The sequence below is a fragment of the Ricinus communis genome, chromosome 7 (genome assembly GCF_019578655.1).
Source record: "Ricinus communis isolate WT05 ecotype wild-type chromosome 7, ASM1957865v1, whole genome shotgun sequence".
NCBI lineage: Eukaryota > Viridiplantae > Streptophyta > Magnoliopsida > Malpighiales > Euphorbiaceae > Ricinus > Ricinus communis.
The window spans coordinates 8,097,709-8,123,522 of NC_063262.1; the positions used below are offsets into that span (position 1 = coordinate 8,097,709).

Below are 25,814 nucleotides of genomic sequence, written 5' to 3' on the forward strand. Positions count from 1 at the left end.
CATGCTTAGTGCAAGTTTTATTTCGACACATCCATTAGATGTAATGTGGTTGACAATAACCTTTCAGAAACATTTAATGGATGAATCATGGATACAATGTTTCAGCCTATTATAACTATGTTGGATAGTATAAGGGTTCAAATAATGAGAGGGATTGTTGAGAAGAGAAAGTTTGTGGAAAGTTGGTTATTTGACATCTCTCTTAGGGCTCTTGAGAAGCTTGAGAAAAATAAGGAGACATCTTATAAATAGTTCATGGAGTGGAATAGAGAGACTGAATTTTAAGTTATAAGTATAATAAATACAGCAAATAGGCATGTTGTTAGTTTGGACAATAATTCTTGCACCTGCAAGGCATTTGACCTAATTGGGATACCTCGCCCACATTGCCATATGTGATGTCTATCATGTTGAGCAAGACCTGGAGGACTATGTAGATTATTGGTATAAGAAGGAGACGTATTTAAAGAGTTATGAGTTCTCCATGCAACCAATGAAAGGGAAGATGCTTTGAAAAGAGACTGGGTTGCCACCACTTGAGCCACCTATTATGAGGAAGATACTGGGAAGACCAAAAAAGGCTAGAAGAAAGATATAAAAAAATCAAAGAAAGTAGGCAAGCTGTCAAGAAGGAAACGTGTGATGACATGTGGCTTGTGTAGTAGTAAGGGACGCAATAAAATTGGTTGTCCAAATAGGCAAACAGCCCCCAAAGGTATTCACTTTATTTTTTTTTTTCAAATTTTTATTATAACTACAATGTTGTCTACTAATCCATTTGCATTGCATTATAATACATAGGGTCTTTTGTCTATAAAAAATAAGGAAAGAGCCACCAGCAGACAAAGAGAACAAGGTTCTCAAATGTCTCGGCAAGAGAAAAGGAAGTTTGTTGCAGAGCAACTGAAGAATGGATACTATGCTAGTAAGAAGAAAGATGCTAAGAGTACCAAGAAGAAAAAAGCTGCAAACAAGAAAACTTTCTATAAGTCAGTTGATAATGTTGCAAATGTGAATACAAAAAGGGGGATTGGAGGACCTTCCACTTTTAATCCTTCTGTTGATGATTTTGAAAGCTATGTAGAGCTAGTCGAGAAGATTTTTTCAAAAGCAACAACAAGCAAATAGGCATGCTTTAGAGGAAAGACAAAAAGAATTTGACAGATTTGCAAGTGTTAGAAAAGAAGACAACAATCTTTAAGAATCCAAAAAAGCTAAAGTGACTTGGTTATGGATATTATGTCAAGATTATTAAGGGATTTGCTATTTTAAATATATGATTTTCTATTTTTTTCTACTTGTTGTACATGATGCTTATATACTATACTCATTCTTTATTTTCCTGTTATTTTCTCAGCCTGGTATAAGAAGTGAAAGGAGTCTGTACCCAGGTTCAAGCACACAGCCACCTAAAGCCAACCAAATTCAAATGAAAGAAAAGGGAATCAAGCGACAAACACAATGATGCAATGTCTAATGCCCCAAGATTTTTAGTTGTTTTAGTGATATTTTGTAGAGCTTTGTACACTGTGATCTGTCAACAGATTTATAAACACTTTCAGGTCATTATAACAATAGTTTTCGAGACTATTTTTTTTGGTGATATCTTGTAGAGCTTTTAAGACTATTTTGTAATGAACCAAATTATTTGGTAATGTAGATCACTTTTAGTTGATTAGCACAATTACTCTATGTCATTTTATGTTAGGTATTCTGCACAGTCAAGCTTTTTCAAATTGTTAATTCATATATTATATGAACATTTTGATGCACATGGTCATTGTACACAAAATATTACATGCGCATAAAATATTAAAGGGTCGTTTCATTGATCAGATCATTGCACACAAAATATTACAAGCATTTGGCCAATATCCCAATCTTGCGCTTGTACAACTGCTTTCTTAAGTCATCCAGCTCTTTCTTAAGCTTTTTTACCTCTTTGATCAACAATTGAACCTCTTCCTTCAAAGTAAGCATTTCTTTACTATTTCATTCTACTTCAGCATTTATCTCATTCATTTTGGCAGCTCCTCTTCAGTTGCTTTATTTATTGCCCTCATCTCATTTAGCATCAAAAGTTGGCACTCACTCATCCACTTATCATGCCAGCGAAAATAATCATAGTGACCCCAACAAAATGAGGAAATATTAATAAAATCATACAAAACAAGTAAGAAAACTTATTTCCAATTTCACAGTGGGTCTAACAAAACTTACATTGTGGTAAGCACAACCCCAAAACTTTCGGTCAGGATTTCTCTCAATCCTGGAAATCATGAGCTTCACACAGTTTCCACATTTGCATATTAAATTCCTCATTTCAAGTGCTCCACAATTCTCAACTTCTTTAAATCTGTTTCTAGATGCAAGCACATCCCCTATTTTAGTGATTTCATTAGATATTGTGGGAAGAATGGAGAAGAAGAAGTGAGAAATTAATATGAGTAGACAGAATGGATACATGATTTCAATGGAATGAAAAAATCCTAATTCCATAAATTGGGACTTTTATAATATATTTGTTTCCTTATTTTCAATTTCTGATTTATTTTTTTTTTTATATCTTTTATTATTATACTTAACACCGTTAATGAGGAGAATTATTTTTTATTTTGTTTTAGCAGTTAATGGAGGGGTTAAAAAGCACAACCCGTGGAATTCAGGAATTCAATTGAACTAAAGTTTAGTTTAGGAGCTCAATTGCCAAAACATAATAAGTTCATGGGTTACATATTTAGCCTAAAATATAGTATATTTCATTTCAAATAATTTATTTAGTCAAATAAATTATAAAAAGATAAAATCACATTGGGTAAATTAATACTTTTATTTAATAAACTGATAAAACCATTCTCATGGTACTAATTGAAAAAGAAATAATATTTTATAAAGTTTATAGTAATTTCTGTTTATATTTAAATAATAAAATTGATTATTTTAATTTCTTTCACAAAAATATTTATGAGGGATAAAAAGTGAAAGCGATACAAAATTGGAAGGCTCGCAGTGAATGAACCGGCCGGCCAGATCTCTTATATCAAGCTAACTAATTGATGTATTATATAGCAGAGCCAGAACCAGACGAGAGTGAAGGAAGCAAACGTCGGAGAGCTCCGAGCGATGATGAATGCGCTTAAATTTCACCATTTCACTCCCTACAAAACCTTCCTGTCTCTCAAATCTCCCTCCTTTCGCTGTCCTCACCACCTCCGCCTTCCAATTCGACGCCACACCTCTCTTACCCTACAATCACTCCCTGATCCTCCTCCTCCACCATCACAATCTGAGCCCTCAACTTCACCGGACTACATTACCTTCATCGGATCTTCATCTTCTTCTTCTTATTGTTCCCACTCGCACTTAAACTTCACTCAACGCCAAATCGTCATTCTCAATGTCATTGCTTGCGCTGTATGTATGTTTATATCTTTCTACCAATATTCAATTTCACTGATTATTTATTTATTTCTTTTTTCAAGTAACACTGTTTTGTGCAGGCAGCAGTCTCTGCCACGTGGCTTTTCATCTCTGCAATTCCAACTCTTCTTGTAAGCTAACTGTGAAATTCTTGATTTAGATGATAGGTCGGAAATTATTTACCTAGTCTTCATGCATGTCGCCTTTATACACTAAAATTATTTGCTAAATTTCGCACATAATTAATCATTATATTAAACACATAAGAGCTAAAATTTGGCCACTTTATTATGTCTCTAGTAGTATCGGTGCTAGCTAAGGTGCAGCTGCTGTGATTCTGCTAAAAAATTTATATAAAACTATGGTAATTGCTTTGGACACAAGGAGATATGTATCAAGATTACACACTTGTTTTTATAGGTATTTTTATTCTGGGTGTTATACGTTTGGACGTTGCATAATTAATATAGGAGTATCTGCGAGTGAGGTTGGAATCCAACCTCAATTTTTAATTATTGTATTTTTTGAGCTTTAAAAATTGCTTTTGGAAATAAACACGTAAACTGTTGCTTTTTGAGAAAGCAGTTTATAAAAATTAAAAATATCAATATTGTTAAATAAAAAAAAATTCTAAACCTGATTTTTCAATATCCAACAGCAATTCCAAACGTGGCATGTGTATCTCAATGATCTACTAGTAATAAATATGTGACCTACTCTTTGGAGTAGTTAAGTATTTTACTAAGTTTTTCTGAATTTTCTTGTTTTTTGGTGGTACAATTGATTAAAATGAAAAGGCATTCAAGAGAGCAGCAGAGTCACTAGAAAAGTTGATGGATGCAACAAGGGAAGAGCTTCCTGATACAATGGCTGCTATTCGTTTATCCGGCATGGAGATTAGTGATCTTACTATGGAGCTTAGTGATCTTGGGTTGGTGTTTTTGCTCCTTTACTACATTCTTTTTAGGCTTTGTTTAGATAGCACAACAATAGCAAGTCTTCCAGTCTAACTACTCAATTCTCATGTTTTGATAGCTTATAGTTGCTAGAATTCAATTCATTCAACTTTTTTTTTTTTTTGCTAAAAAAAAAGGGTATTTTGCGAAAGACAAATGAAATCAAAATTTACGTGGTTTTATATCTAATTCTTGCATATGACTTATTCCAAATAATGCTTAAAAGTATATCCAGAGAGTCTAAAAATCTAAAATATCATACAATTGAATTTCTGTGAATGATTTATCTCAATTGGTAAGTTCATTTCATCTATACTATCTGTTTGCATAGACAAGAGATAACTCAAGGAGTTAAAAGCTCCACTAGAGCTGTTCGCATAGCTGAGGAGAGGCTTCGTGGTTTGACAAACATGCCTTCACCACCACCACCGCCACCGTCAGGTTATCTAAGTTGTCTTCAGTTTTTCACCACTTTAATCTCATATTTTATATGGATTCCTCGCATTAAGTTTTATACCATCTTTACTTGTTTAGCTTTGTTGCAGACGATACCCAGACAGAAAACTGAGACAGGAGCACTGGTAGTAGCTAGGACTGCTAAGGGTATAAAGGAAGGCATTGTAAGAGGTCGTGCAATCTTGCAACTGTTTTTCACATTCACCCATTATTCCAGATTAGCTCTTAACTATTTCAGAAAGCAAGCTAAGAAGTAGAGCTAAAGGCATAAACCTTCTGGTGAGAGAATATCAAATTTACCTCTGCACTTATCCATTTCGTAGCTGAATTTTGACTTTGCAGTTGGGGTTGCTGTCGAGTATTGAGACATTTGGGGGTATCAGGCAATGAGACACTATCCACCGGAAAGGTGAAGGAGATATTGACAGAATAGACTTCTTGGTTCCCTCTTCTAATGTTGTATTCTGCAAAAGGTAATATTAGTTTGTTCTTAAATCTATCTTTAGGACGGGTCAGTATGAGAAATATTTCTGCAGGTTCATGTGCAGTCCTTGTGTATGAAACATTCAGGTCAAAGAAAGCATTCCTTGCTTTTAGTAATGTTCATGAAAATTTTGGATTTGTTAAATGCTGAAACTAGATATCTGCCCGGTAGATTTATTAATATGGATTTCTACTTACTAGATTTAGTAATGTTTAGAGTAGAAAAAGTTTAAGGCTTCTGGAATTTAGAACAAGAGTAGTTATGAAATCTTGGTTGAACGTGTAGAAATTAAAGGGGAGACATATCTTGTAGTCTTCCAATTACAGAATTTAAGACACTCAAGTATTACTTGCCTGATGCAGTTTAGAGCATCAATTAGGAATTCAGTGAAGGGTGGAGCTGCCATTAGTAATTGAGATTACATGTATCTACGGTAGGATCAAAGAGGCAACCCTTGTTACTAGTTAGCCAAGGCATCAGAAAGATATTACTAATGTAAATTGCAGTAATTTGAGTTATAACAGATTGATCAAGCATTTAAGTTGCAAGAATTTCTTTCTGTGGAATGAAGTCTGTGTCCTTCCTTCCATCTCTGTTATGTGCTCAGAGATGATTAAGAGCGTAGAGGCCACTACTACCTTGGACGTAGGATATAGTTAGGGATACTAACAGAAGCAGCCCCAATAAGTGACATTATGAGCCTTGTTCTTGGCGGAAAGCATACAAAGGTTAATTATTTTTTCATGTTCATTTCAACTCAATAGCCCAGTAACGGAACAGCTTAATACAAAGCTTAAGCAATTAGAAAGCCTGAAAAATACACGATATGATATTAAATCCAATAGCAAGCTCGTTAAGAGCTAACTTTACTGTACATATCTAACAAAAATAGATTTGTGCGGCTGCAATTTTGGCTGTTTGATCCCGGTGCTATAATGCGCCACCATTCTCTTCCTCAACTACACTCTGCTTCAAGTGTCACCACCAAACGATGGCAAATTATGCCCTGTCCTCCGGACCACTTTGCCATACGTGCGGAACAGAACAACAGTGTTACAATAAATTTGAAATTATAATAAAATAAATTATAAGAATTAATATTATATTAAAAATTATATTTTAATTAAATATTTTTATATTTATGAGAATCTGTTTTTATTCACGTGCTCTGTACAATTATCATAATTATTCTGATTTTAAACAATAATGTAAATTGAGTTTGTTATAATTATTCTGATTTTAAATAATAATAATATAAATTGAGGATATAGATAAAATTAAATAGGATTTTTAAATTTTATAATTATTTTTAATATTTTAAAAAAATAATAAATTAAATATTTTTCAATGCTTTTGTAACTTTTTTATATGAATTTAAGAACTTTATCAATATATAATTGATAATTTTATAACCAAAAATATTATATTTTTATGATAGATATCAATATTGATAATTTATATGCATTATATTCATTTTTTATCAATGTTCATTTTTTATTACATTAACTTTTAAATGTATAATGTTTTAGTGAACATCATTTATGCTATGCATATTCATTAATTTATTCTTGTTAAATCAATAGTTATAATTTTATATATGTTCTTTGTATCACTATGAAATATTGTTTCAAATGAAAATGATGTTGATTTTTCATGAAAGTTTTATTCACTGTGTTTATGATGCATATTAAAATATTTTTGTGATTGACATAAATATTCATTATTCATAAGCATAATATTCATTAGTTTTATTAATGAATATTCATCATCAATGAACATATTCATTAATTGATTCAAATAGACATATATAACATAGATAATAACATAAATTGTCATTATGGTCAGTAAACAAAATATATATATATATATAAAAGTTCAAGTTATATTACAAATATTTATATTGTGGTATAAATAACTTAATAAAATAAAATTTATAAACAATGGATATTTTAACTTTTAAACAATGAACATTAAATACATGTCTAATGAACATATAGTACAGATTTAATGAACATAATTTTTTTTTAAATGCGCATCAAAAATCTAATACACGCATTGAAATTCTAACGCATATATTATATTTGGGTCGGACTATAATATAATGTAGTCCGAGGAACAAGATATATGGCCCCACCAATGATTAATTCGACGTTAATGCTTAATAAAACTTTTAAACCAAGCATCCAAAGCCTTAAAACTGAAATGTCACTATACTCAAGACTTGGCAAAAATCTCTTGAGAAAGAAGAATCAGATTCATTAAACGGATGACGTAATAAATAAAGTAAATTTGTAGATTTACTATGCACAAAATAGAGCGTATATAGTTCTCCAACTAACACTAAGCAAAGGAGAGAAAGCTGAGTACAGTTTGGGAGAATCTGAAGATTAGAAAGTCTTTGAAACTAAATTGAATTTTAAAAATTTTAAAAATTACATTTCAAAACCGTACTGGAAATAAAAGTCTTCGTATGGAGATTTGAGTTTAATAGGATAGTTTGGTATTAAATGAAATAATGGAGATTTATAGATTTTCCATTTTAAATAATTAAAAATATATTTTTCAACTTAAATTAATGAGGTTGAAACTAATTCAAAATATATACAACACAAAATAAAGATCATTAAAATTATATTACACTTGTATCTTATATAGTGCATAATTAGAGAGGTTTGTTTCTAGTTCATTAAGCTAATATAATAATTATATACTAATAAATATATTGTATTTAATAGTTTTGATCCATCAAGTCGAACAACGTTTGGATTCCAACTTAAAATTAACAAGAAATTATAAAAATTACATATTAAATGTAATTACATAGTTTTAATTTTTATTTTATTTAATTGGTATAAAGTTGTTTTAAATTTATACATAACACTTCTATTTTTTAACATCTCTCATATACTTTAAATTTAAAATTTATTACATATATATAAATTTTCAGTACAGAAAAATCAAACTATGTAATATATCTACGTGTTGAATGAAGTCATATGTCAAAAAGTGTTTATATATTATAAAATAAAGCGTCTATTAAATTATATTAAAATTTAAGGTGTTAACAGTTCAAATTCAGGTGTCTAAATCTATATTAGGCCGAGCATTATCCATGGCGGGTGAAAGAGGACAAAGTATGACCTAGTTCTTGCGGTGCTACTGCCCACATATTTTTGGGATTTTGTAGTTGTCAATGTTGCATTTGCATCCTCTCAGCCTCAATCCCAACACATTCATCTTCATAATGACTATTACTTATTGAGATTGTAAATGGGACTGCAAATGAACCAAAACCCAGCGTCTTCAAATCTAATTTATCTGAAAAATACTCAACTTTTCACTTACTTCTATACTAACTCAACTTTTCACTTAATTTTATACTACTTTTGTAATAAATTCTTATAAAAATAAATTACTTTCAGTTCTATTCTTTTTATCAAATAAACTTATATTTTAAGTTTAAGAATACTCTGTTATTAAAAATATTAAATAATCCTTAATTGAACAAAACTTTTATTAAATGATAATTGTTTTAAAATATTAAAATAGAAATAGAATTTACGGTTATAATTATAATAACCTAATAGTTCATCCGTTGGCATGTTGTTTGATGCTGTGCCTGGCCCTCTATCAATTATGTACAGATTTCCAGCTATCTATGACTATCACTGGATCTTCTGCCAATGGCTAAACTGCTATCTTAGCATCAAAGGATTGAAACCGTTATATTATCATTTTAATTATATAATTAAATTTATAAATAAAATTTAGTAAATTTTTAATATTTATTTTTTATTTATAAAATATTGATAATAACTTAAATATTTCATATATTATTCTTAAGGTCTTTAATATTTAAAAATCTAATTGTACCACGATATGAAGATTGTTTTAAAAGTATTTAATAACTAATTTTAATATCTTATAAATTATACTATCAATATAATAAATACTATTATTCTAAAATTAAAAATTATTATACAATTACAAAGAAATATTATATTTTATAATATAAATCATTAACTAATTAAAAAATTAATTTATTAATTAATATAAATATTAAATATAATTAGTATAACCTTTTTAGAATAAAACTAGAGTATTATAAAATAAATAAATAATTAATATATAGTATTTTTTAGATTATATCAGTATTTTCAATTAAAAATATAATTTATTAGTTAATAAATTAATAAAAATTTAAATTTTTTATCAGGAATTTTATGTGTCACACGTAATCAAAAAAAATTTAAATCTTAAAAATTAATATATATATATAAATTGGTATGTAATACTTTACTTTTACTAATAATATGTTTATTTTTATTTTGATAAAAAACTTTTATGGTCTATTTTTATTAACGTGAATATAAAAATACAGTATTCTTAACTGAAAATCAATAAAGTAAATTGACTGTTAAATTATCATACTAAGCACTAGAAACCATCTCCAAACGTGTATAATCTATAAGAAATTTAAAAATAAATTTCAATACCTATTATTAGTAGATTGATATTACTGTGCATTAAATTAATTATAAATATTTTATTAATGTGAAATCAATTAGAAATATTTTATTTCCGATAGAAAAATAAGTTGAAGAATGATAAATATCCTAAATTAAAATATATATAATAGAAATATTAGTACCCAAAAAAAGTAAAAACAAATTAAATTGTTATTTAAAAATTTAGTACAAAGAGAGCAATTTACCCTCTGATGCTGGGATTTATGTTGATTTTGTAACGTTACTTTCTGATGCTGCGACTCCTGTAAAGATGAGGCTACTAAAGACCCAAAAATTCTGAGAAATACACAGAACTTGTGGTCTCACTAAGTCGTCCTCTAGTTTCGCACATCTTTGAAAAGAAAATGCAAAAAGATTCTTGGAATGGATTTCACAGTTAAATCTTTGTAAAAGAAAAGAAACATTTATTAAAGTTTTCCACTAAAATACAGAGAGGAAGATCAGACAGGTATATCAATGGTGTAGGCAGTGACTTTAGATTTACTCGAAAGCAGCGAAATACACATAAAATTATAAAATGATAAACACAAGAAGCAGGGGAGAGCATAAGTATTCGTGAGATTGAGAAGTGAAAAAGTGAAGTAATTTAACATATTATATAAAAATATAGTTGGGTTATATATATATATGGTGGAGAGTGGAGAGTAGCTAGTTGATTTGACCACCTACCCCACCGCTTACAGGTGGCGGCGGTGGCGCACTCCTGCTTGATTGTACCACTGCCCTTGATTTGTCTTCCTGCATTTGTTGTTACTTTTAACATTTAGCAAATAGAAGTGATCATTGATTTTTCATATACAATAGAGAGAGAGAGAGAGAGAGAGTTACATTGATTTTCATTCTTTGTTCCGCCTGACGATGAGGAGCAGGAGTCCCGAAAGATTGATCAGCTCTTGTTGAGTGATCATATCCCAAGCACTTGAGGATGGACTTAACAAACTTTTGGCAGAAATAGCAGGGACTGTAGAGAATATTATAGTTTTCTTCTTCTTCTTCTCTTCTTCTCTGCTCTTCTACTGTTGCTGATGATGTTTCCATTTCCTTTTTCCAAGCTACTTCCTGTGTCTGCACTTCTTAAACTGGTAGCTCCAATATTTTGCCACTCTGTCTTAAAATTTCCCCTCAAAGAGACACCTGCCCACTTTCCTATTTAACACATAAGACACAAGCCCAGGAGAAAAATATACATATGTATATATATAGAGTATTTATTTATATATTTGTTCCTTTTTTTCATAGAAAGATATTAATTACTATATTTTCTTTTTCTTTTATCAGCTTTGTCATTGAATCCACCTCTAGGAGTCGGTCATTGTGAGAATTTTTCCTTTAGGTTCACTGCTGTTTTTTGGTCTATGAAACAATTTGAGTTTTCAGTCTAATAACAGCATTTCTGCTTTTACTGATGTTCAAAAAAATTAATGTAGGATTGCTAAATGCTGAAAGCAACTTGATTTCTGCTAGCTAAACTTGTTAATATGGATTTCTACTTGCTAAATATGCTATTTAGAACAAGGTTAATTATAAAATAATGTCTGAATCAGTTAGAAATTAAAAGGGAAGACATACCTTGTAATCTTTCCCAAGTACTACTTCCATAACTGGAACTTGCTCCAGCAGTAGTGGATCTTGGGTAATATTTTTGCAGGGCCAAATCACAGTTAAAAGTTTTTGTAAAAATTTTGGAGATGCCAATCAATAAAAGTTCTCAGGACTAGTGCATATATACTTGAATGAAGCTCGAACATTTTGACATGCGAAATAAAAGAAAAGAACATAAAAAAGTTACAGAAATTTTCACAAAGAGTACAGAAAGGAGAATCAGACATGTCTGTGAATAGTTTAGACTCTGATAAAACACAAGGGTCTCGCGTCTATCCACCCACAACAGTCTGACCTTGTAAATACTTTGAAAAGAAGGCATATAACATACAAAAGCATGCAGGAGGAGAAGAGAAGGCACACAAAAACTGCTGGTGAGAAACGAAAAGTGAAGCGGTTGGCAAGCTCAGCCTGTTGGATAATTAGATATGAAAGGAGTATAGCTAATTATTAGTTGATTTGACCACCTGCGCCGCTGCTGATAGGTGGTCTTGGTGGTCTTCTGGCTAATGTTACTGCCGCCCATGACATGTCTTCCTCCTGCGTTTATTATCTATGACATTTAGCAAAAACGTAGGAAGTGACTTGTGAGTGTATCAGAAAGAAAGGCAGAGAGAAAGTTACAGTGATATTGGTTCCTTGTTGTGCTTGATGAGGAGAGGAATGCAAAGATTGATCACGAACTGTTGGTGGTGAGTCGTAGCCCAAGCACTTGAGGATAGACTTGACAAGCTTTTCCCAGAGAGAGCAGCGACCGGATACAAAGTTATAGCCGCTGTCTTCTCTTTTTCTCCGATCTTCTTCCCTTGAAGTTTCCATTTCACTTTATATATATGCTTGTTCTTAAAATTGGCTGCTCGATTAGTTTTATTTCCCCTATATGCAAGTTTTTTGAGAAACCAGTTACTTTTTAATTTTATTATTCAATTATTAATAACATATTAAAACAAATCTTTATAATTATTAAATATTATAAATTTTTTTTTATTTTTAAAAAAATTACTAATTATCTATATGTCTTGTAGAATTTAATTTTCAAATGTTCTATTTTTATTGCATTTAGAATTTTATTTTATTAGATTCATAAGATTTTATCATAATTAACTAATTTCAACATAATAGCTAGAATTCTAAAATGGATTCCATATTAATAAATAAAGTAGTATATTTGATGAGATTAATTTTAACTAATTTTTTGTTTCATTTCTTCTACCTCTATGAATATTTTTATTATAAGTTATTCAAAATATAATATCATTTTGTTGGAAGTAAATTTAATTATTATTTAACACACAAAATATATATGCATTCATTTATGAGTAAAATAAATCTCTCAAAAAAATTTAATAAAAAGAGTGGTAGTGTTTGTAATTTTAATATTTTATTTAAAATTCATTAAATAAAAAATATACGTGTGCAATGAAATAAAAATTATATTCTTTTTATTAAATATAGAAATTATTGTGAAATTATTTTAGAATATTATTTTTTATGTCACACAATTATTGGACAAAGAACTAAATATTTAGCTTGTATATTTATAACAAATTATTTTATTCTATGTAGATCTTTTGATTTTAAAATTAAGTATAAGATTTATTTTTAACATATTAATTTTACACCATTTTATAGTTTTAATCTTATTACCAATCTAATAATTTTAATATTTAATAATTTTTTGATTTATTAAATATGTTAATTGTATATCATAAAATATATAAAAGTGCAAAAGTGGACGAATCTTTTGATGATACAGAGAAGGATCAAGTTCATATAATAATTTCTTTTGTGAGAGTGGAACTTATTCCCCCTTTATCCGTGATTGATAAAATATTAAGTATAATCCTACATAGATAAATCTAATTTTTATTATCAAACATGCTGTATAATCTTTGGAGAAAAATGACAACACAAACTAAAAGGTATTATTTTGTGAAGCCAATGCCAATGAGCTCAAATGTCTCCATGATACAACCCTGAACCTGCTGCAGAGTTGCTTGAATTTCTCGCAAAATAAATTCAATTCGAGCCTTATAATAACTTACAATCTGAACATAAAAGAAATACACATTAAGATTCTTTGAACCAGTTCTGATCCAAATAATATTTACATGGTTGCTTATTCCAGCTGCTTCAATGAATGATATTTCCTAATATCTCAATGCTTCCATAGATCATCATTTAACTTTTAACAGCTTGAATATATTCACCTTGCAGGGCAAAATCACTAGCAGGCTTTCCATTCCATCCCTCTGCCTGCTTGGTGCAATGGTTTTTGCAGCTTGCTTAAAAAGTGTTAGCTCAACCTTTGCTTCTCAGCAGATTTGAATTCGTAGCAGAGGCTATCTTTCCTTTTTCCGCTCGGAGCTTGAACATCGCTCGGACACAGGGTCTAAGTCTAATCCCAAACACTTGAGAAACGCAAGCTTGGCAAGCCTAAAATAGTTGCAGGGATGGAAATCAATAACCGAGTTTGTTGAGAAACCTTCCCCTTCTATGACATTACCTTCTCTCACTACTGTTCTACTTGTGCTTGTTGCTATCTCTCCTTTTATACTTTGGCTTCCTCCTATCTGCAAACATATATTGTATATTATAAGTTGTTAAATCCATTTTCTGGTCCGTTACCAAAAGGAATGTGATTGCAAATAATTGAAGGGTGCACGAATATACAAAAACAAGATTCCCACAAGTAGCACAACAACAAAACGAAGGGTGCAGCCCAAAAAACAGAACCAAAATTTTAACATGCAGCGTACAGAATTTATCATTTTTACGGTGAGATATATGCAAGAAGACGCCTTTATCCATATTGTATAATCCATGGCCAATAAGCTACAGTCAATTCGGAGGAAAAGAAGTCATAATGAATGCATAAGAATAAATATACGCTCCGATGAATTAAAAGAAGAAGTCATAGTGAATGCATAAAAACAAAGCATGACTAAATTGATGGGAGACACAATGGGTTCCGCCAGGCCAATGATCCAAATCTTTCGTGCGCTCAGTTAGTGTCTTAACCTTCTTGGCAATATTCATTTGTATTATAGAAATAAATCTTTCCATGTCAGACCGAATAGGGATGAGAATAGTAGGAAAGCCTCAATGCAAATACATTAATGTCCCATTACCACTACATTAAAAAGGGGTCTTAAAATAAAAAGTGGAGACTCCAAACAAGATAGGTCATAATCAAAAATCATAATCCTAAAAAAAATTTACTAAAACAAACCTCACAAATATAAATTATAAATTTAACTCGTAATCAATTCATTAAAAAATAAAATATTTATACATAAATTATAAATTTTTTACTAAAATTTATAATTTCATTTTAGTAAATAAATTTTTGATAGATATTTTATATTTATCATAAGTAAAAGTTAAAAAAAAAAAAAAAAAAAAAAACTTGGTATTTAGTACTATATTTTACAAGTTAGCTTACGAGCCCATTAATGAGCCAGCTCATGTGCTCAATGAGTCGAGTTTTGTTTAACCTGAGCTCAATTCGTTTATTAGATGATACCCATTAAAGACCTGAATGAATTTTTATTGAACTAAACTCCAAGTAGTAGTTCTAGAGAAACTTGATTTATTTATAGCCCCAAGGAGGTCTCATCTATTTTTAATTAAAAGATGATGCAGCAGTTTCAATTATCACTTATTAAATAAAAAACTAAAATAAATGCATTAGAACTAAAAGAAATAATTTAATGGAACTTGATTGAATAACAACAAAGTACAAATACAGGTATGGGTTGGCACAATGGGATTTGATTAACTAATGTCATTCTAAGAAAGTTATACAAATGGATGTAGACACATCAACTTCTATTTTTTTATGGAAATACTTTAAGATATTTTACAATGTTTCTATGAATTCATTCCATAACAAGAAAAAGACAATATATCAAGAAAGTAATATTCCATTTTTCTACAAAAAGCAAATCTCATTGCCATAAATCTTATTTCTTTATTATCAAATATTAACTTTGTTCTCACAATGTACATTACTAAGTAAAGTAAATTAATTCAAACTTGCTTTATTTTTATTAAGCAATTAATTATCACAGTCCTAAGGTTAGAAAAAGTTTGGCAGTTGCAAAGAGTCAAAAACATTGGACCAAATTTATTTATGTATTTATTTCTTTTAATTAATTAATATTATTTTACTCAATATAATATATTACTATTTTCATTTTAGCTATGGTTAGATAATGTCTTAAAATACAAACCAGGTTACATTGCTACCATCTATCTATAATATATTACTATTTCATAAAGCCCAACTTAAAATGTACAAGACAACAGCTGGTGGTGGAGCCTCTTTGTATGTTTGGTGACTTTTTTTATTATTATTTTGCCCTTGTTTTCCACATTTCACACACATTTATATTATAAGGTCCCAAAAATAAAACAAGAAATCAAAATAAAACAAATGTTTGTTTATATATGAATTCTTACCTAAAATTAACCTAATTTGTTTTCTAGTCATAATGCAAGCAGTATTCTGAAATAACTAAATTTGTTTTCTATTCATAAGAAATCATCATGCAAGCAACATTTCAAACATATAAACTAGTTTAAGCTAAAATATAATATTTTTATATAATTGATGATGTAATATTTGATTTAAAATACTTTTATCATTATTTTGTAGCATCAAACATTATGTCGTTTGGTATAGTTGAGATCAATGAAATCAATGAAAGCTTTCTCTTCTTTCTTTTAGTTTTTTACTTACTAATTTACAGTAGAACCTCCTAAATCAATCCCATATAGAAATATAAACATCAATGGTTAGAACAGGCAGTGGACCATGATGGTTAAAATTGAGACCTTATTTAATAATGAATACCCATTATTAACCAATTGCAAAAAAGTGGACCAGAAACTTTTTGAAGAACTTAAGAGTAAAAAAATATGTCAATAATTAGCATCAAATTCATCAATGAGCAATGACCAACCAAAGGGCAAAAAGAAAATATAATATCTAAAAATTGCAGCTTTTTAAGTTTGAAAGTTAAAAAAATTGGGATTGAGACGCACTACAAGGAGAAAAGAAGAGAAACCCAGTAAAAATTTGCATATTTTAAGCATAAATAGACCGCAACCGATTCAAGTTAAATACCTGATTATGGTGCTGCTGCAAGAGATTGGTGACAGTTGTGGTGTTGCTGTTGTGTTTGTTGAGACCTGTTGCCTTGTTTAAAGAGGAAGCTGAAGTTGAAGAAGAAGAAGAAGGAGGAGGAAAAGAGGAGATGCTGCTGCTGTTGTTGCTGCTGGTGGTGGTGTTGAGAGAGAGATCTGAAGAAGTAAAAACACTGAAACAATAAAAGAGAAAGAGGAGAAGGATAAAGATTAGGATTTGGATCCATATTAGCCATGGAATTCTGTAGCTTTCTACCGTAAGACTCTCTTCTAAATCAAACATTTCTTTTCAAAAAGATTTTTACCGATGGAGAAGAAAACAATGGGTTGGTGAGGAAATAGATGGCTTGCTTTAAAACACAGACAATTGTACAAGTGGAGACGTAATGGAAACTGGAAAGGTTTGGTTAAGATTAACAAAAGGATAATAATTTTTTTATTTTTTATTTTTTAAACTGTCATTTTTGAATGATTTGGACCGACCTTTACCGAGGGTCAGGGACATGAGATTTGACTTCTTTTTTTTCTTTGAGACTCCCTACGCGGTTTTGATGCGCGTGTCTTTGGATTTTACTGTTGTTTTTCCCTTTATTTTAAGTAAAAGAGAATTATTGAATAATGTGCCATTTTGTAGATGACTTTTGTTTTAAGGAAGCAATATTTTTCTTTCCTTATAAAAGCATTGGCTTACTTTCTTATTAATTTTTCATTCTTTGATATGATATTGACATTCACTCGTGTTGTTCAATTAGGTAAAATCAATTTCTGATGGAACGCCTAACATATAATTATCTATTTTTTTTTTATTATATCTCACCTCAACATAAACTCAAGAGTATTTTATACTTTTATTTATCAATTAGTTAGGTTTTAATTTTTCTTTTTTTGTTAATAAATAATAATATAATGATTTATTTATTAATAAAAAATGAGCAAGATAGTTGAAGGAGTAGCACCTAAATTAGATTATTAAAGATATCAGCATTATAATAAATTCAACAAATCTATCACTATACAGTAAAATTTTTTGTAGACATACATTTGAAGTTAAATAAAATTTATAATTATTAAGGAGATTATAATTTAATGGAGGTTTGAGTATTAAGATTTTTTAGATTTAATATTTAATTTTATTAATGAAATGATAAGAATTAAATATAAAATATGTGAATATCTTGTCATATTATAGAAATAAGATTGGTGAGATAAAATAATATTATAATAAAAATAAAATATATCATAGTATATATTTTTCAGAGTTATATATAAAATTATTACTATATAGAAAAATATTTTCTTAAGGTATAATTTATTACAATAGATAATTTAATTTTATTTATAATTTATTTAAATTAGGACAATAATTTTATGAATATATAGAAATTATTCATATATAGAGTATCACTATAAAAATATTTTATTATATTTTGTTACTTATACCTACCTATGAGAAAATGCAATAAGAAATTCTAATGGCTAAAACTAGCCTATCCTTAATAATAATAATAATAGGCTTGATTTCTCACAAGACAATTCTATAATGATTTATATAAATATAAAATAATAAAATATAAAATTAAATTTAAAAATTAAATATTAAAATAATTTTAAAATTTAAATACATCTCAAAAAAATAAAATATTTTGACAAAAAGAGATGTCATATTACTAAATAAAAAGAAAATCTACACAATTATGACATACAAAAATAAGAGATTTAACCCTATGCATGAGCATTAAATAATAAATTACATAATGGTTTAAAAAAAAAACCTTATGATTTGGTAGATTTACAGAAAAAATTAATATATTAAATACAGTTAGTTAATAAACAAAGTCCATGATATAGTTTTCTTTTATATATATAATATATAAAAAAGAGTAGTGAAGTGTCGGTTCCAAAGAAACTGAGTAGTGGAGTTTGGTGCGCGCGTGTTCACACACACTATTGAGAATCGTGGAATTGGCAGTGGAGTTTCATGTGCTCGTGAGCCGTGACTGCCAGGCTGACACACGTAGCTGACTTGGCAGATAAATCCAATGGTCTTGGTTGAGTTTAATTAGAGTGTCCAAAATCCTGGCGGTCCATCTAGTATAGCATTCGAAACGTTTCGTTCACTGTATTTATCTGTAATAACGTAATAAAATAAAATGGCTGCAATGCCAATTTAAGCCCCTAAACTTCTTAGTTGAGTCCTATTAGCCCCCCAAAGTAGCTTTTTGCCCTCTTAAAAGCATATCTTTATACAATCTGAATAATTAAGCCCAACTAAGACATGCAAGGCACGTTATATTTGTTTAGAGAGTTGCTTGATCTTAAAAAGAAATTAACCATTTACTTACCTATTATGCCACTGTTGTTAATTATAAATAATCTATTTTAATACATTTGATAAAATATTTTTAATATTTTAAAACCTTCTAATATAATAAATATATAAATATTTATTTATTTGTTTATTAGTTATATATATAATTAATATGCTATTTTTAAAGCTTAAAATTATTAATATAGGTGAAATGAAGATATCGTTTCGCTTACATACTAAATCCGATTTTCATTTTTCTATTTATTCCACCTAATCTATTGGCTTTTCGCTCTACCAAATAGTAAAATATTTTTAGAATAACTTTCATTTTTTATTTCAGTCTTACAAGATCTAAATAGAATTGAAAGATTATGACTAAATTATGAGCTTATATATATTAAATGTAATTAAAAATATTACTCCTTAGGATTATAAATTATCTTATAATTAAAAAATTAACTTATTATTTATAATACTAAAAAATAATTAAATTACTATCTATTTAGAAATTAATTTATTAATTAACATATCAATTTTACAATAAATATAAAAATTGTACACCTAATATAATATTTATTTATCAAAAATAAATATACATATTAAAAGTTTATATTTAAAATAAGTAGATACGTCAACAAATTATGTTTAGTTCATTATTTATACAAAATTAATAAAATACTTAATATGCTAATTTTTAAAATTAAAAATTATTATATAATTAAAAAATAAATATATTAATTAATATAATATTAAAATATAATTAAATCATTATTACTATATTTAGAATTATTATATAATTATAGAATTAATTTATTATCTACTAAATTAATTATATAATTAATATAAAAATTTCACATCAACAATAATATTTATGCGTCAAAAAAATTTTCTTCTCAATATGTGGCTTAGTGTCATTAAGTGGGACGCTTTTCTCATATAGTTATAATTTATTACTCCATCAACATAATTGATGATTGTTATGAATTAATTTTTTATATATATATTTTTTATTTTTTTATATTTATTTTCATCTTTTATATCTAGATATACTTATTAATTCTTACTAGTAGAATATTTTTATTTATTCAAAAATTGAGCTTTATTAAATTGCAATTTACGACTATATCTCTAGATAATTTCTTTTACTATTATTATTGGTTTAAGAGCTTTCCTTTTTTGTTTTTTCTTACACTGTTGCTTTCATTGAGCTAATTTTATAGATGTTTTTATATATATATTAGATTAATTAGTTATATGAGCTTTGTTCTTTATCATTATTCGTTCAATTTAATGATGATGACACAAGATAATGTATTATTATATAATTATTATAGCTATTTACAGATAATGAGATTGATAAAATTTATCTAAATAGCTTTTCTTAATATAATAGGTGAATTAAAGAATTTTTACAATTATAATGACTTGTTTATAAGGAAGCAAAATTAACCCTTATTGACGGATTCTATAGTAATAAAGTGATATATTTGATGAGATTAATTTTAGTTAATTTTTTTCATTTCTTCTATCTCTATGAATATTTTTTAGGAATAATCACAAAAATGGTGTGTAAATTTGTTAAGATTTAACAATCAAGTGTTTAAACTTTTAAAGTTACAATTTAGTGTAAACCCTGAAATTATTAACATTTAAGTGTGTGAAACCTGTAACTTATATTAAAAAAAAAACTAAATAATTACTAAGATGGTATGTGAACTTGTTAAAACTTGACAATTAAGTATTTAAAGTCTTCAAAATTACAATTTAGTGTATCTTACTATTGAGTATATATAGCAGGTTAATAGCAACTATAGACTTATAATCTTAAAATACATATTATCTGCTTAGTAGATTAAAAAAAATGTCAAAAAACATCTTTAAAAATTATCTATTTTTAATAGATTAATACACTGTTCTTATTACCACCATCATTATACTGTTCTCGCTATATTTTCATCAATTCTTTTAAAGAAATTTTTATCTAACTTTAAGCGGCACTTTGTATTTTTCAACTCATCACTATAAACATCTAAAACAAAATCGATCATTTTTTACGATGATAATTTAACTATAATGTTAATTACTAATACATGTTCTTATGACATGTATAGTATTTATTTATACATTTTTATCTATCTTTTAAATTTTTATTGTGTACATGAAAAGTTTACCCTGTTGTATTTTCCTACAAGTTAATAATTTTTAATTTTATAATTAAATTGTACCTTTTAAAAGTTTAAACACTTTATTATTAAATTTTAACAAGTTGATACATCATTTTATAATAAGTTGATATGGATAACCTGTGACCTGTTGTTTGACCTACTATATACACTCAATCGTAAATATTTACTAGGTTCATATACCAAATTATAACTTTTAAAAGTTTAAATATTTAGTTGTCAAAATTTAATAAGTTCAAATACTATTTTTATAATTATCCCTACCTTTTATTATAAATTATCAAAATATAATATCATTTTATTGGAAGTAAATCTAATATTATTTTAACGCAGAAAATATATGCATTTATTTGTAAGTAAAATAAATCTCTCCATAAATTTTAATTAAAGAGAGTGGCAGTGTTTGTAATTCTAATGCTTTAGTTAAAAAGGGATATTTGAAGTTGCCAATATAAAAAAATCTAAAATTCATTAAATAAGAGATACACGTGCGCCCACAAAGAAAGTACTGAAATAAAAAATTATATTATTTTTATAGAAACAGCAATTATTATGAGATTATTTATGAATATAATTTCTAATGCCAGAGTAATTAAAGACTGAGAACTAAGTATATAGCTTGTATATTTATAATAATTTTTTTAATTCTAAAATTATGTATCTAATTTACTTTTAATACATTAATTTTATACTATTTTATAGTTTTAATTTTATTAATAATTTAATAATTTGTTGATCTACTAAATATATTAATTAAAATTGGATTAATTGCATATCATAAAATATAGAAACTGCAAAGGTGAAAAAGACAGATAAATTTATTAACTACTTGAGTTAATTTAGTTATTTATCAACTTAATTTAATAATAAATGAAACTAACAATTTATTATCTATAAATCTAGAAGTTTAACGCTATTTGAATTTTTTTTTTAAATACTATTAGAATTTTGTTATCAAATTATATCAAAAACAATATAAGATTATTTTTATTATATATTTATACCCATCCTATTTTTTTAGTGTTTCCTTAGAACAATCATGATTTAATTTAAAGTAATTCCTATAAAATTAACTATCATTTCTATTTTAATTACAGGCTTGCATGTTAATAGGTGAACAAAGTCCAACAATCCATGCCAAAGTTAGAAACTAATTTCCTTGTAGAAGATAATATTTAGGGGAGGGTGAATTTCTCTTCCCTAATAAAAACCTTAATTTATATAAAATAAAACTGTAATTCAGCAAGGAAATTGATTTACTAATCTTAGTAAATGTCCCCATTTAACGAGCAAATAACAACTCACCTATCTTGTTCTTGCCAAATTACTAAATATTGTTGGCAATGCATTATTATTTATAAAACAAAATAATCTTATTTTTTTATCTGTATTTAACCCAAAAAAAAAATGTGAAAGGAAAAGAAAATATCCATTGTCTAGCCAGAAACATAGGATCATTGACCAAAATCTTATGGCCATATTTACCAATCTGATTCCCTAAACTATTACCTTCCATTTCCTTCTCTTTCTCTCTAATGGCAATCTCTCCTTCCAGCTGGTTTATCAAAGTCCATTAATGGGGGAGCCAATGCAGCCTCCTAGCACCGCTGCTTCCTCCAACGACTCGCCCAGAACACCCAAATCACCAGCACCGACACCTCCACATCCACAACAACCACTGCAACAGACCTCAAACCTTCTCCAACCTTCTTCAGAGAAAAAGAAGAACAAAACAAAAGTTTTTCGCGTTTTCCGCTCGGTTTTTCGATCTCTCCCCATCATAACCCCTGCGTGCAAGATTCCTGTTCTCCAAGGTGGCTTATTACCTGACCCCCACCACCGGCACGTATCAGGAAATAAGGTGACCGGAACGTTATTTGGGTACCGTAAAGGTAGGGTCAGTTTGTCTATACAAGAAAATCCAAGGTGTTTTCCTTCCGTAATCGTCGAGTTAGCCATACAAACTAATGTGTTGCAGAAGGAACTAGGTTCAGGAATGGTGAGAATTGCATTAGAATGTGAAAAGAGACCAGAAAAAGATAAAATTAGGTTGTTAGACGAGCCATTATGGACCATGTTCTGTAATGGTAAAAAGAACGGTTATGGAGTGAAGAGGGATGCGCTAGAGGAAGATTTGAAAGTTATGGAGCTTCTTAGGGCTGTTTCCATGGGGGCTGGTGTTCTTCCTGGGAGTTCAGATGCTGAAGGCCCAGACAGCGAGTTTGCTTACATTAGGGCCCATTTTGAACGGGTTGTGGGCTCCAAAGATTCCGAAACATTGTACATGATCAGCCCTGAAGGTAATAATGGGCCTGAGCTTAGCATTTTCTTTGTGCGAGTATGACAGGTGTCGGGATCTGATTCGAACAATTACATGATAATGAGGAGGTGGTTGGTTCCTCTATGGATTTATTTACATGATGCATCTATCTTCTTTCTTGTGGGAGCGAAGAGGTTGATTAGTGAGTGTAGATAATTAAAGATATAGAGAAGGAGAGAAGGGTCATTAGGTAGTTTCTTTTCTTAAGTTTTAACTAATAATTGATGGACATACAATGATAATCATGCACAATTCGTTGGTTTGGAATAGATCGATGTTGACTCAATAAAGTTGGAGGCATTTATTTGTTTTTAATGATTTTTTTTTCTTTTTTGGTTGTTTTTCATGTAAGCAATAGCATTTTTTTTCTTTAAATCTCTCCTTTCTTTCTTTTCCCTAAACTTTGCCTTCGTTTATTACCTAGAGAAAAAGGTTAGATACTCAATAGTTATTTAGTTCATTTTCATGGGTTATGTGATTTTTAGTTAAGGTGAAATGTATTAGAAAAATCTCAATTTATAACTAATAGTTGAAAAAGGATTCATTTGAAAAATAACTCTCAGAAACTTCTCTAGTTGAAAAAGGAGCTATAAGCATGTTATTATCCTCCATAGAGACCTGAGCATGCACATAATTCAAATTAACATCACATAAGCCCATTTGATCCTCAATCCAAACACCACCTCCATCCTGCAATCTAATAATTTTATTTTTCTTTTTACGCATAGAAGCCATAGAATGAAAAACTTTAGAATTAGAATCCCCACTTTCAAGCCAAAATTTTTTGCCTTCTGCTTCCAATAAGCTTCCTCCTACACAAGAAGAGAAGCCAACAACTTTTATTTTTTGGAAAGCATAACAACAACATCTGGAGCCACATAATTTCTCAGTCTAAGAATATCACTTTTACACTGATTAATTTTTCTAAAAAATTGTTGCCGGAAATTCTTACTCCAATCCTTCATGTCCAAGATACAACACTAAAGACGATCAAGTAACAACGCACCTCCTGAATTGGACCAGCTAGCTTCTACCTTATTTACTAATTCCTGCTCTACGAGCTAAGCATTTCCGAACTTGAAAGCATGAGAAATAGACTTATGGGTAGTGCCCAGGGTGTTTAGCTCCAAAGGAGTATGGTTTGAAATAGCAGCAATAAGATTACGTACCCTTGCATTAGGAAAAGTGCCAACCAATCATCATTCACCATCATCTTGTCCAACCGTTCACGAACCCAATGATTAGACCCTCTATCTCGCTCCCACGTAAACAGGTAACCCACTAAAGGTAACTCATGTAACAAACACTCATCAACAACATTTCGAAAGCCCTTAAAAAGCTAAGGGGGATTGAGGAGCACCTCCTTCTTTATCAGTATCAAGTAATAGATCATTAAAATCTCCACAAATATACCAAGGCAAGTTTGATGCTTGACATAATTTTCGAATCAAGTTCCAGAAATCCTGTCTCTTTGTTCTATAAGGAAAACCATAAAATCCAGTGCACTTCCAACTCATACCATTATCATCTGCACACTGCATATCAATGTGATTATTGGATAAACTAAGTAAAGAAAACATTGAGGACTTGCGCCAAATAAATGCCAAACCACCACTACGACCAGTATAATCCACAACAAAACAACTCTCATAACCCAATTTATTCTTTGTTGCTTCAATTTTATTCAAATGAACAAGAGTTTCAATCAGTTGGATTTTATTAAAAATTGTTTGAGTTAGATATTAACTCCATTTTATGTTTAGTTCTAGAAACTCAATTTAGCGTCACTTCTTTATTTATTTTAAAAGAAATGATTTTGGCAGGAAAAAAATATTAATTTTATATGCAATCATATTCAAATAAAGTTGAATTGAGTGAACCTTAAAAAATTTATATATCTTTTAAAACTGTTAAAAAATAAATTATAATTTTTTGGATTTAGGTGTTTAAACTTAAAGTTATTGAAGTTGTATAAACACAAAGCACATTTTAAATAAATTAAAAGAATTAAATTATTTATATTTTTTATTATTTTTAAATTAAATTTTTATGTTATATATGATAAAATAAGTCATTATTTTTAGGTGCAATTAAATTCTCAAAACTCTTATATATTTGTAATCTAAACCATTCTCTTAACTGAGGTAACCGTTAAGTTTAGGTGATGTGGCCCCTCTTAACAAAGTATGTTCTTAAAGATACTTTAAATAAAAAGTAAAATTTAAATCTAAATTAATCATTCTTACATATATATATATATATAAAAGTTATTCTCAGTTTACAATTGATGGAGATTAAAAATATTTGTCAACAGTAAATGGAGTGAATTTTGAGAGTTAGAAATGTCAATATCGTAATATTTATCATTATACTTTTTGTTTCTTTTGTTTTCAATCTGTCTTAAT

At 28.7% G+C, this 25,814-nt stretch overlaps 4 protein-coding genes across 9 annotated transcripts; 2 read left to right on the plus strand and 2 right to left on the minus strand.

Annotated features, from left to right (window-relative positions):
• Nucleotides 1–2,987: 2,987 nt before the first annotated feature.
• Nucleotides 2,988–5,460, plus strand: LOC8274919. 5 transcript variants are annotated; one of them, XM_015725051.3, is made up of 6 exons: nt 2,991–3,414; nt 3,501–3,551; nt 4,218–4,351; nt 4,708–4,817; nt 4,911–5,111; nt 5,175–5,460. In XM_015725051.3, exons 1-5 carry the CDS (start codon nt 3,124–3,126, stop codon nt 5,087–5,089), a joined length of 765 nt encoding a protein of 254 aa, XP_015580537.2. In that variant the 5' UTR covers nt 2,991–3,123; the 3' UTR covers nt 5,090–5,111; nt 5,175–5,460. The 5 variants fall into 5 exon arrangements, with proteins under 5 accessions (XP_025014803.2, XP_015580537.2, XP_025014802.2 ...); XM_025159035.2 differs by having other exon boundaries at nt 2,988–3,418; nt 3,505–3,551; nt 4,911–5,460; XM_025159034.2 differs by having other exon boundaries at nt 4,911–5,460.
• Nucleotides 5,461–10,385: 4,925 nt separating this feature from the next.
• LOC8274920 lies at nt 10,386–12,325 on the minus strand. 2 transcript variants are annotated; one of them, XM_048376325.1, is made up of 4 exons: nt 12,072–12,325; nt 11,915–11,987; nt 10,674–10,979; nt 10,386–10,583 (listed from the first exon to the last, which is right to left on the minus strand). In XM_048376325.1, the coding sequence occupies exons 1-3, from the start codon at nt 12,264–12,266 to the stop codon at nt 10,819–10,821; spliced, it is 429 nt and encodes a 142-aa protein (XP_048232282.1). In that variant the 5' UTR covers nt 12,267–12,325; the 3' UTR covers nt 10,386–10,583; nt 10,674–10,818. The 2 variants fall into 2 exon arrangements, with proteins under 2 accessions (XP_048232282.1, XP_015580546.2); XM_015725060.3 differs by having other exon boundaries at nt 10,674–10,991.
• A 1,025-nt stretch (nt 12,326–13,350) lies between these two features.
• On the minus strand, nt 13,351–17,266 carry LOC8274922. Its single transcript, XM_002528631.4, has 2 exons — nt 16,579–17,266; nt 13,351–14,020 (listed from the first exon to the last, which is right to left on the minus strand). The coding sequence occupies exons 1-2, from the start codon at nt 16,879–16,881 to the stop codon at nt 13,790–13,792; spliced, it is 534 nt and encodes a 177-aa protein (XP_002528677.2). The 5' UTR covers nt 16,882–17,266; the 3' UTR covers nt 13,351–13,789.
• A 5,240-nt stretch (nt 17,267–22,506) lies between these two features.
• LOC8274923 (protein MIZU-KUSSEI 1) lies at nt 22,507–23,724 on the plus strand. Its single transcript, XM_002528632.4, has one exon. It carries the CDS (start codon nt 22,666–22,668, stop codon nt 23,431–23,433), a length of 768 nt encoding a protein of 255 aa, XP_002528678.1. The 5' UTR covers nt 22,507–22,665; the 3' UTR covers nt 23,434–23,724.
• The last annotated feature ends 2,090 nt before the right edge of the window (nt 23,725–25,814 follow it).